This window comes from Trachypithecus francoisi, unplaced genomic scaffold, assembly GCF_009764315.1.
Source record: "Trachypithecus francoisi isolate TF-2019V2 unplaced genomic scaffold, Tfra_2.0 Lachesis_group3, whole genome shotgun sequence".
Lineage (NCBI taxonomy): Eukaryota > Metazoa > Chordata > Mammalia > Primates > Cercopithecidae > Trachypithecus > Trachypithecus francoisi.
The window spans coordinates 10325579-10338630 of NW_022681468.1; the positions used below are offsets into that span (position 1 = coordinate 10325579).

A 13052-nucleotide genomic window follows, 5' to 3' on the forward strand; every position below is an offset into this window, starting at 1 on the left:
CGTCTCAAAAAAAAAAAAAAAAAAAAAAAAAAAAAGATTGGAATTATCCTGTTATGCAAATTTCTCTGCCTAAAGGTTTACAGTTTTCTCTGATTCATTGTCTGAGATCCTGACCCTGAACTCAAAGCCACCTTTCCCTAGCCATTGCTCCATCAAAAAAAAAAAAAGCAACCTTACAGACACCAATCTTGTCTGATTTACTGTGAGTCAACAGGCATAAACCACTTCAGTTTATTTCCATTTCTAATAACATTGTTACTGGGGCAATAACAAGTCATGTAAATTAGCCTACATGTTAGAATAATATATAGTCTACAATATATAGTCTGATTTTCTTCATGCTATAAATACCTATAAACATTAGTGTACAGAAGCGGTATATTTAGACCTAACGAATAAAATGTTCAATCGGTATTTGTCTCATGAGCTATGCACAAATGTCTTTATCAATTTACATTTCAAATACAGTTTTAATGACGTAGTCATTCATGTCATATAGCTTTTAATAGGGATTCTAGTTTATAGAATATTCGTCTACAAAAAAAGAATTTTCTAAGAACTGGAAAAGCATTTTTCAAAGCAGTTTTTCAAAGTACAATAAGTGATCTGTGGTTCTGTAAAGGTAGATAATACTAGATCTTTAAAGTTTCACTGCGCTTCAGGATTGTTCTTGAAGAGATATTCTGCCTACAATTGAAAAAAAGACAAGTCAGCAATTTGCAAGTTTTTATTAGTCATGTATTTGTATTAGTAACAATTTAAAAATCATCCAGGGCCGGGCTCATGCCGATAATCCCAGCACTTTGGGAGGCCAAGGCCGGTGGATCACTTGAGGTCAGAAGTTCGAAAACAGCCTGGCCAACATGGTGAAACCCCATCTCTACTAAAATACAAAAAATTAGCAGGGTGTGGTGGTGGGCGCCTGTAATCCCAGCTACTCGGGAAGCTAAGGCAGGAGAATCGCTTGAACTCAGGAGGTGGCGGTTGCAGTGAGCCGAGATTGTGCCATTGCATTCCAGCCTGGGCAACAAGAGTGAAACTCTATCTTAAATAAATAAATAAGTAAGTAAAAGTACATACATTTTTTACTTTCAAATGAATAATAAAAATCTTGGCCGGGCGCAGTGGCTCAAGCCTGTAATCCCAGCACTTTGGGAGGCCGAGACGGGCGGATCACGAGGTCAGGAGATCGAGACCATCCTGGCTAACCCGGTGAAACCCCGTCTCTACTAAAAAATAAAAAAAATTAGCCGGGCGAGGTGGCGGGTGCCTGTAGTCCCAGCTACACGGGAGGCTGAGGCAGGAGAATGGCGTAAACCCAGGAGGCGGAGCTTGCAGTGAGCTGAGATCCGGCCACTGCACTCCAGCCTGGGCGACAGAGCCAGACTCCGTCTCAAAAAAAAAAAAAAAATCTTACATGGGTTTGACCAATGAGGGAAAAAAATCTTATTATAAATGGCGAATGTATTAGAAGCTATTTCCCAAATAACCAGAAACATAATTTTGTTATCTCAACTGGTTTTCTCTTAAAATTCATGCAGATTAGGCTGGGCGTGGTGGCTCTCGCCTGTAATTCCAGCACTTTAGGAGGCCCAGGTGGGCGGATCACGAGGTCAGGATTCAAGACCAGCCTGACCAACATGGTGAAACCCTGTCTCTACTAAAAATACAAAAATTAGCCTGGGGTGGTGGTGCACCCTTGTAATTGCAGCTCCTCGGGAGGCTGAGGCGGGAGAATCGCTTGATCCCGGGAGGCGGAGGTTGCAGTGAGCCGAGATCCTGCCACTGCACTTCAGCCTGGACGACAGAGCGAAACTCCGTCTCAAAAAAAAATCAGGCAGATTTTGTTTTCTTTTATTTGTTTATTTATTTTTTTTGAGACGGAGTCTCACTGTCTCGCCCAGGCTGGAGTGCAGTGGTGCGATCTCGGCTCACTGCAACCTCAGCCTCCCGGTTCAAGCGATTCTCCTGCCTCAGCTTCCTGAGTATCTGGGACTACAGCGTGCAACACTATGCCGGCTAATTTTTGTTGTTGTTGTTGTTGTTGTTGTATTTTTAGTAGAGATGGGTGGGGTTCACTATGTTGGCAGGGTGGTCTCTAACTCCTGACCACAACTGATCCCCCGACCTTGGCCTCCCAAAGTGCTGAGATTACAGGTGTGAGCCACTGCACCCGACCACAAACTGATCTTTTTAAAAAAATTAAATATTTTACCAGAAAATCAACAGGGTCTTCGGGTCGGACGTTGCAACATTCATTCAGGCCCTGAATAAGAGTTGGCATCACGTAGGTCATTAAATAGTTTCTCAGGGGAATTGATTGAGCCTCCAGTAATTCTCTTTCTTCTCTTTTCACTTCCTCTAGTCGTTTATTCTAAAATAGAACGTTTGGGGGCAAAGTAAATATATAGTGAGAAAGGGGAGAACACTCACACAGTTCACCTTAGAGTGCACTGAGACACTGCTAGAAATAGTCACCCTCTATGATACAGATGGCATTTCCAAACAGCAGGGAAAAGACATAAATGGCGTTATAACAACTTAGTCTTTTGGAAAATAATAAATTGGATCACTTCTTACACCAAAATAATGTCTAGCTGCCCAGATGAAGCAAAATAGAAAGAAAAAAAGAAAAAAAAATGCCACTAGAAAGTCTGGAGGGCATTGGGATAGTGACGTGTACAATTCTTTGCTCAGCATACAGCCACCCTCTCTTGTGGGAGTCATAATTCCAGATTTCTTTTGAGAAATCTTCCTTCTCAGCCTAGTGGTTTAGTTTGAGTGGGATTTAAGCCCATCATCCAGCCACCTCCTGGCCATAGATTCTAATTAAGGATTGGCACAACATCAAAATTGGTTACAATTCACAATACCTAAATTGTAAACAGTACTAGTACAAATACATGACTAATAATAACTTGTAAATTGTTGACTTGTCTTTTTAAAAAAATTCTAGTTAAAGATGAGCACATCAAGTGCCCTGCCATGCATGGTAGGTGCACCTAAGAATGAAGCCTCCCATGCAAGGCAGGACAGAGAGGGGGATCCTAAGTCCTTGGCAACATCATTTGAGCCACTATATCACACCGTACCTGAAGCCAGCCCTACCCCTGGACTTTTCTGGTTTTCTTTATGGTGAAGTCATTTTGAGTTTGCTTTTATATCACTTGCAAGATAAAGAGTCCTAGCTGATATTTGTTTGAAAGGAGGTCTTGGCAAGATTGCCAACCCAGAAATCAAAATGGGAAACAGGTGGATGGATTTGACTACATATAAACATGAAACTTTTGTGTGGTCAGAGAAAATATCATAAATAATGTTAAAAGATAAATGATGAATTGAGAAAAACCACAACACATTATAAAAAAGATGTGATGAGGATATTACGTGATGCACACTACTTGCCAGGCACTGTGCATAGTTTACATATATTACCTCTTTAGTCACCTCAATGACTGTATGAAGTAGGTACTATCATTATCCCCACTTTACAGATGGAGAAACTGAGACACAGAGAGGAGCCTGCACAAGGCCACATACCTACAGAGAGAGTGGGGTGGGATTTGAACTCTAGCAGCATGACTCGGGAGGCCAACTGGAGCCATTCCTGTTTCTATTGAACTAATTTATCAGGAGTTCTTTTTGAAAAATAATTAGAAAAAGACACGCAGCCCAAACATGGGCAGAGAAAATATGCAACATGAGAAGAAACATAAATGCTTAACCAACATAGAAAAAGCTGTAAGATTAGTGATCAGAGAAATGAATATCAAAACAATGAGAACAGTTTTTATCAGCCTGACATGTGCGAGCAAAATTGAGACAGTAGGTTTAGAGAAGGTGTGGGGAAATAACCACCTGTTAGATGATACATAAACTGGTACCATTGCTGGAGGGCAGTTTTAAAATATGTATCAAAACTTAAACCATGTCTAGTCTGACACAGCAAACTTTAGGAATTTAAGATTAATCAGGCACCCAAAATGTGTGCATTGGGCCTGCCTCCCTCCCTCCATCCCTCCCTTCTTTCTTCCTTTCTCCCTTCCTTCCTTCCTTCCATTCGTTGAGTGCCTGTTACATGCCAGGCACTATTCTAAGCATTGGATATATGGCAGTGAACAACATAGACATCGCTGTCCTCATGTAACTTAAGTTCTGTGCAGAGAAAAGGCAAGAAACAAGGTAAATACATAAAACGTAAAATAGGTAGAGTAAGTACAAAGAGGAAAATTAAAAAGTGTAAAAGGGGATGTGACAGGTTGTGGGAAGGGGTAGGCACTGAATTTTACAGAGACCAGGAAATGCCTCACTAGCAAGACAACTTCTGGTAAAGATGCCACGTGTCTGTGAGGCAGTGAGTCATGCAGATGACCATCATTGGTGCACTGTTTGAAACTGGGAAGTCTCAGAAGCAGCCAGGTCACAAAGGACCTTGACCACAATGACAAGTTTGGACTTTTATCAAATTGTGATAATCGAGAGCCTGTGAGGAGCTGTAAGCAGAGGATGGCCATGGTGGGTCTGCAGTTTGGAAGGATCACCCGGCAGCTGCTTGGGAACAGACTGGAGATGGACCAGGGTGGAGTTGGGAAGGACAGTGAGAAAGCACTGTATAATTTGGATGAGAAACACTCAATCTCCCAGGCTCAAACAATCCTCCAGGCTTAAGCAATCCTCCCACGTTAGCCTCCCTAGTAGTTGGGGCTACAGGCATGCCACTATGCCCAGCTAATTTTTATTTTCATTTTTAGTAGAGTCAAGGTCTTGCTATGTTGCCCAGGCTGTTCTTGAACACCTAAGCTCAAGTGATTCTCCAGCCTCACCCTCCCAAAGTGCTGGGATTACAGGTATGAACCACCATGCCCAGCCTAAGAGTGCTATTTTTGGAAGCAGAATTATTTGCTAGACTCAGTGATTTGGGGAATGAGGAGGGATTGAATGAAGCTGACCACCTGGGTAGGTTACATGGGTAAATGGAGGAAAATAAAATAAAATAATGAGGTCAATGCATAGTAAAATGTTACACATTTACAGGAATTTGTATTACTAACACACCTGATAATGGCTAGTTTTTGTTATTAATACTAAGCAAGCTGGGCACGGTGACTCACGCCTGTAATCCCAGCACTTCGGGAGGCAGAAGCAGGAGGATCACTTGAGATCAGAAGTTTCAAATCAGCCTAGCTGGCCAACATGGTGAAACCCCATTTCTACTAAAAACAGAAAAATGAGCTGGGCTTGGTGGTGCACACCTGTAGTCCCAGCCCCTGGGGAGGCTGAGACAGGAGAATCACTTGAAGCCGGGAGGCAGAGGTTGCAGTAAGCCAAGATTGCGCCACTGCACTCCAGCCTGGGCGACACAGCCAGACCCTGTCTGAAACAAAAAGAAAAAGAAAAAGGAAAAAAACTAAGCAAAAGACCATGGATATCCTTTTTCAAATGTTACAAGTGACAAAAAGCAAATGCAAATTTGTTTGGGGTATTTTCATGACATTTCCCTAAAGCAGGATGGGAAATGGAACTGGCCTAAATGGCTTTGCCAGGCACCGCACCCCTGCTCCGCACACGCACAGACTCACACACACCACTCACCCACTCCTCCCAGCGAGCTATCTTCTCTGCCATCTCCACGGTCTCCTGGTGCTCGCGTTCTGCTTCCTCAGCAGCCTCCCTGGCCAGCCGCTCCTCTGCAGCCTTCCGCTCCTCTTCTGCCTTTTCTTCGTCTGTTAAACCGTAATTTCGAGGCTCCCCAATCTCTTTGATGAGCTGTTTGATAGCAAGTCTATTCTGAGCATCTTCAAGTTTTCCTACATCTTTAAATACCAGGAGAGAGATCAACACATACTTATATTCTACGCCTGCCTGCAATTGGGAAAATTCTTTATTACTATAAACTTGTGATAGTCAATTATGTAAATTACCACATGGGGCTTTCTTTTCTAATTGCCAGCATAGTTCAGACTTTTTTCACTCATGGGCAAATATCAGACCAGAGTCTGAGAGTCGTGGGTAGGAAAATTTGGACTTGGGTCTATGAGTTCTAACGATGACTTGATTAGAGTGGTTGGATGGGGGAATGGATTGCCTGAAAAGTAATGAGCTCTCCATGCCTGAAAGTATTCAAGCAAAGACTGGGACACTTCTTTCAGAGGTTTCTACAGAAGGAAGTCCTGCACTTGTGGGAGGCCAAACAGGGTGACCTTTCTGAAAATCAATGATTCTGGGATATGTTTTCAATTCATAAAAAAATAACCATTTCAGTGAGTCTACTTGAATAGCAAAAAAAAATCCAGACTCTAGAATATCTGAAAAATGTTAGTATCGAGACCGAAGAGAAGAAAAAGAAAAATGGTGTATTGATAAATACTGAGATCTCCACGGTCACTGAGGTGGTAAATTCTATACCACTTTCTTAGGGCTGCTTGGAAGGTGTCTGCAGAGAATGGTGTGCAGCGGACAAATTTTGGTACTAAGCCCCTTCAGACCTTCCTCTGGGCAACTGCTTACCCCACTCCCATTCATAGTCACTGCTGTGCCCACCCCACCCATGTTTGTTTTTTATTGTTTTGTTTTGTTTTTGTAGAGACAGGGTCTCCCCATGTTGCCCAGGCTGATCTTGAACTCTTGAGCTCAAGCAGTCCTCCTGCCTCGGCCTCTCACAGTGCTGGGATTACAGGGATGAGCCACCACCCCTCCCATGTTTGTATGACCTTGACCTAGACCAGAAGCACCACCAGGTTCTAACATGGGAAGAGGGGAGGGCCAGAGCCAATGCACTAGTTGGTGAACAGAAGCAAGCCCTTAAAAAAGCAAAAAACAGCTGGCCACGCTGGCTCACACCTGTAATCTCAGCACTTTGGGAGGCCGAGTAGGTTGAGGTCAGGAGTTCAAGACCAGCCTGGCCAACATGGAGAAACCCCATCTCCACTAAAAATACAAAAATTAGCCTGGCATAGTGGCGCACGCCTGTAGTTCCAGCTACTTGGGAGGCTTACAGGAGGATCACTTGAACCCAGGAGGCAGAGGTTGCACTGAGCTGAGATTGAGCCACTGTACTCCAGCTTGGGTGACAGAGTGAGACTTTGTCTCAAAAAAATAAAAAAGAAAAAGTCGTATCGAGTAGCTCCTCATTGCCTGACCTGTGACATTTAAATGCATTTCTCACTGGGTGTGCTGGTTCATGCCTGTAATCCCAGCACTTTGTGTGGCCGAGGTGGGCAGATTGCTTGAGGCCAGGAGTTTGAGACCAGCCTGGCCAACGTGGTGAAACCTGTCTCTACCAAAAATACAAAAATTAGCTGGGCATGGCAGCGTACGCCTGTAATCCCAGCTACTTGGGAGGCTGAGGCAGGAGAATTGCTTGAACCCAGGAGGCGGAGGTTGCAGTGAGCTGAGATTGTGCCATTGCACTCCATGAGACTCTATCTCAAAAAGAAAAAATAAAATAAAATAAAATAATATAACATAATATAATATAAATGCATTTCTCCCTGATTACTCTGAGTAATTACAACCTTGATATCACTAACTGGACACCTTTGAGAAGGTACTCAGGAATGATTCCCCCTGGCAATATTCCACTCTGACCCCAGAGCCGGGCCACTGCTGATTAGACTGGGGTGGGGCACCTGAGCCCAAACTGTGACCAGCAGAGTTGCCCTTCAGGGAATGTGGGACTGGACAGAGTCAAGTCAGCTCTGGCCTTGGCTCCCAGTGTAGCATCGTAACTCTGGGTGTGGGGTGGCCTCAGCCTACTACACAGGCCACAGAGGGGGAGAGAACCCTGGCCCAAAGAGAGAGACGACAAAGAGACACTGAGAGAGAAGCAGAGTCCAGAGCTGATGAGAGGATGCGATTCCCAGCATCTTTCCAGGGCCCCACTCCAGACCTTGCAGAGGCTGGGCTGCATCCCCTACTGTGAGATGCCCTCCCCGCCTCCCATCCTTAGGATGCATTTCTCCCCTATGCTTTTATATTCTCTCCCAGTTGTCAGCTGCAGATGAAGCCAAATGAGATGGGCACAGGATGAGATGGAACACAATGGCCACTCATTCATTCCTCCCTGTTATTTCTTTTTTTCTCAACATTTTTCCCTGGGCTCTCCTGATCTTCCTGTAAACAGTTTTTTGGACCTAACTGAAAAGATGACAGTCACTATTTTTCTGAAATATATTCTTCATTCTTTCCTAGTTCTCTAAATAATGTAAACTAATTTCCATATTAGGAGGTGCAGAACCCTTAGCTTTTACATATAAAGCATGTCCAACATGCAGAAACATGTCTAGATGAGAACAAAACCCAGTGACTGCTGAGGGTGCAGACAAGAAGGATTTGCAGATTTACAAATTGTTATTTTTATATTTCCTTTTTTTTTTTGAGACGGAATCTCACTCTGTGACCTAGGCTGGAGTGCAGTGGCATGATCTCAGTTCACTGCAACTTCTGCCTCCTGGGTTCAAACGATTCTCCTGCCTCAGCCTCCTGGGTAGCTGGGATTACAGGTGCGCACCACTACGCCCAGCTAATTTTTGTATTTTTCTTAGAGATGGGGTTTCACCATGTTGGCCATGCTGGTCTCAAACTCCTGACCTCAGGTGATCCACCCACCTTGGTCTTCCAACATGTAGGGATTACAGGCATGAGCCACCACACCTAGCCATTTTTTAATTTCATAATAATATGTCTTTTTATGCCTCAGTATTGGTAGGAATAACAAAATGACCACTTGTTGAACTCCTTCAACGTGCCAGGCACTTTGTATCTCTCATCTCTACCGTTTATAACAATCCTGCAAGCCTGATTATTTTCCTATTTCACAGATGAGAAAACTGAGGCCCAGCCACAACTGGAATTAGCTCTCCTTCCTCCTGCTGACATTATCCCTTAGCACTAAGCCTCCGGATACTCCAGGGCCCAAATGCTGTCCCATTGGGCAGTTGGGGGTAGAGAGCAGCCCCTGGAGTCCCAAGGGTGGGCCTGGCCAGGAAGCTTCCACCAGGCAGAAGCTGGTTCTTTCTCACCAAGCCCAAAGAAGGAATAAGTGTCAAGGTCCAGAAAACCAGAAAGGTAGGTCAGGTGTTCAACAAGCCCAGGGAAGTAGCAGCAGCTGTGAAAGCTAAGAGCTGGAGCCAGGAATGATAATGGTGATGATGAGGCCGATGTGATGCGGGATCACAAGTGCTTGCTGGTGCTAAGCTCAGCACTGTGTTTACAGGAAACAAGAAGGAATGTGGTGAAGAGCTATTTGCTCTTCTGGGTAGCTACGGGGATGGGCTGGCCAGTCAGAAGGCCAGGAAAGGGTCTGGAAAAGCACCAGTGCCCAATAATTTAACAGGGACAGAACACTGCCCCCAAGGAACCTGGGGGAATGGCCAAGCAGCCAGCACCAAACACACATTTCTTTTTTAAAAAATGAGTTTGTTGGCCAGGCATGGTGGCTCACACCTGTAATCCCAGCACTTTGGGCGGCCGAGGTGGGCAGATCATGAGGTCAGGTGTTGGAGAGCAGCCGGGCCAACATGGTGAAACCCGTCTCTACTAAAAATACAAAAATTAGGCATGGTGGTGCATGCCTGTAGTCCCCGCTACTTGGGAGGCTGAGGCAGGAGAATCACTTGAACCTGGGAAGCAGAGGTTGCAGTGAGCCAAGATTGCACCACTGCACTCCAGCCTGGGCAACTGAGCAAGACTCCGTCTCAAAAACAAGGATTTGTCATTTGACTTCATAATATACCCATAAATTCTCATGCAATAATAACACCCTCCCACCACCAAATCCCCACGTAGAATGACTCCCCAGGAGGAGTGCCCTGTGTATTCCATGGCTTCCTGTGCCCCAATCCACGGTTATACTCCCCACCCTCCCCCAGCCCCACAATTACAGCTAGACCTGCACCAAGCTTTACTGGGGGTCCTGGACATTCACATTATCCTTGAATTCATTTAATACCAATATGTATCGGGTGAATTTCAATTTCATCAAAATAGTTGAAGACAGTCTCATCTTCGATATTGATGTCCCGGTAGTTGCTCAGAGCCCGGAGGAATCGGTCTTGGCTATAGTGGGTCCCGGCCACGATCCTCTCGGGAAGGTTTATCACACGCTCCTTCAGAAACTCATCCGAAGCATCCAGTGCACAAACGAATTCTGGGGAGAAGGAGAGACTCCAGAGTTGGCACAGTACAGCGCAGCTAACTAGCAGGGTGCTGGAGAACGCATGGGCCCCTGGTAACCCAAGTGTCTGGTTACCCGCCAGGACCTCCTGTTGCCACAAATAGCCTGTCCAATTGGCTTTGCTGCCTCTCATGGAGGATAAATAGATGAAAATCACCCCATTTCCAGAGACCACCCTATGAGGCCCAATTGCTATTTTGTGCAATCTATTATTTTCCCTTTCTTCCTCCCTCCCTCTCTCCCTTCCTTCCTCCCTCCCTTCCCCCACCCTCCCTCTGTCCTTCCTTCCTTCCTTCCTCCCTCCCTTCCCCCACCCTCCCTCTGTCCTTCCTTCCTTCCTTCCTTCCTCCCTTCCTAATAAAAGCAGCAGAAATCATAAGTAGCAAATCTCAGATAACTCTGTGATATCAGCTTCCTAGTTAATTTTCAAATTGTCTCTTTTCTGTTTTTAAAAATATATATACATATATATGCATATATGTATGTATATCGATCTTAGAGAGAGAAAAGGTCTCACTATGTGCAGGCTGGTCTCAAATTCCTGCCTTAAGCAGTCCTCCCACTGTGGCCTCCCAGAGTGCTGGCAGGGATAGGCCACGGCTCCTGGCCTCACAGTGCCTCCTGTCCAGCACAGTTATCACAGGCTTCCAAAGAGAGCTATGGCTACAAGCAAAATGCTTTGATGGCCAGTTTGCCAAATTAATAAAAATGGGAACTCCCCTTGGAATTTTCATGGATCCAGCTCTTTCCTCAATGCCATTGACTATGAAACACGTTCAACATGATATGGTCAGCGCTTATCAAATTCAACACACAGATCATGTTAATAATGACCATTTTACCCACCTGTGATTTTCTTTTAAACTGTGAAAGCAGCTGTTCCTTCAGCTTTTAGTACAAATTCAATGGATAATTGTTGAGTGAATGAGAGATTCAAGTGTGGATCAGTGAAATAAACTTTCGAAGGTGAGTTGTGATTCTTGGAGGTTCTCAACTACAAGACCAGTGTACACTGGTGCCCAGATCAGGGGCTGGGTGCATCACAAATACCTTGCTATCTATTAGAGCTCAACAGAACTTAGGAATGATTTGATTTTTGTTCTAAAATTGTATTGGCTTGTAACATCATAATGCCATTCTCATTTACTTGTATTCTAATAAGCTTCCTTGAGTGGGTGAAAAGGGAAAGCGTACTGGGGAAAGCCCACAGGAGGTGTGTCCCCGAGGCAGGTGGACATATGTGAACATCATCTGCTGCAGATACTAACTGTGAAAGCAAAGGCTGAGACAGCCTGTGGAATAAGATCCTGTAAATTCCTAATAGTTTGATACTACCTCCATTCTGCATACAAGAGGCATTTTCGCAAGTAAGTTGTTCTATCTTTTGCTCATCTTTTACCATTTGATTGTCATGATTTTCATGAGTGGCTGCTAATTTTGAAAAGGAAGGTAGACATCTGAACCCCCAAATGCTGGCACGGTACTGAAATCAAAATGATGTCAACAGATTTGCTGAAAATTGAATCCATTTAAGCTCTGTGATGTCAGACATCTATATGAAAACTTTCTTTTTTATTTTTTTCCCTAACATGATACTCATTTGTTAGAAAATGTGTGAATTATGTTAATAACCTGTGAATTTCAAAAATATATTCTACCTTTCTTCCAAGCTGATTGGGAGGTATAAGATTCCAGTTAATCAAATAATGAGTAACATCCTTGGCTTTCCAATTTGCAAAGATTTTTTTTTTTTTTTTTTGAGACAGAGTCTCGCTGTGTCGCCCAGGCTGGAGTGCAGTGGCGCGATCTCGGCTCACTGCAAGCTCCGCCTCCCGGGTTCCCGCCATTCTCCCGCCTCAGCCTCCTAGTAGCTGGGACTACAGGCGCCCGCCACCACGCCCGGCTAGTTTTTTGTATTTTTAGTAGAGACGGGGTTTCACCGTGTTAGCCAGGATGGTCTCGATCTCCTGACCTCGTGATCCACCCGCCTCGGCCTCCCAAAGTGCTGGGATTACAGGCTTGAGCCACCGCGCCCGGCCTGCAAAGATTTTTAATATGATAAAATATACTTCTCACTAGATGATTTTTTTTAAAAATGTTCATTCATTCTCTTTGTGACTCACAGAGAACTTCAAGATTCTGCAGTATCTCAAGACAGTTAATCAAAACGTCTGTCGTCCTTGCACTGGCTAACTGTGGATAGCAAGTAATAGATTTCTGCTTGGTGAGACTGTAGATAACAAGGAGGTCACTGTATTTGGCTATCTGGAATCACATGAAAAATCTATGGAGTTTTTTTTGTTTTGTTTTGCTTTGTTTTTAGGCAAAGTCTCACTCTTGTACCCCACGCGGCAGTGCAGTGACGCGGTCTCGGCTCACTGCAACCTCCGCCTCCCGGGTTCAAGTGATTCTCCTGCCTCAGCCTCCCGAGTGATTATAGGCTGGGATTATAGGCATGCACCACCATGCCTGGCTAATTTTATATTTTTAGTAGAGACGGGGTTTCACCATGTCGGCCAGACTGGTCTTGATCTCCTGACCTCAGGTGATCTGCCTACCTCGGCCTCCCAAATTGCTGGGATTACAGGTGTGAGCCATCGTGCTGGGCCGAAAAATCTATGTTTTAACAAATTTCCAAATATTCATCAGGTAGGTACAACTTTAAACTTATCTCCTTCAACTAAGAGGTCTTGAAAGAATCAAACTGGACATAGGCTAACAGCAGTGGTAAAATGCAGTGGCTTCTCGCTGGGAGCGAATACCATCTAGAACTGGATTATCATAGGTTGGAATGTGTTTCTTTTATTTTCTGTGTCTTATGCTTTAATTTCTTTTTTCTTTTTTTTTTTTTTTTAAAGAGACAGGGTCTCACTCTGTC

General features: G+C 44.4%; 1 protein-coding gene across 1 annotated transcript in view; it reads right to left on the reverse strand.

The window, feature by feature from the left end:
- Positions 1-216: 216 nt before the first annotated feature.
- AK7 (adenylate kinase 7) overlaps positions 217-13052 on the reverse strand; it is a 93029-nt gene continuing 80193 nt past the window's right edge. Inside the window, exons 15-18 of the mRNA XM_033191414.1 lie at positions 9950-10147; positions 5593-5813; positions 2216-2374; positions 217-687 (exon numbers count right to left, since the gene is read on the reverse strand). Coding sequence (XP_033047305.1) covers positions 649-687; positions 2216-2374; positions 5593-5813; positions 9950-10147 — 617 coding nt within the window. The 3' untranslated portion in view covers positions 217-648. The remainder of the gene's footprint in view (positions 688-2215; positions 2375-5592; positions 5814-9949; positions 10148-13052) is intronic.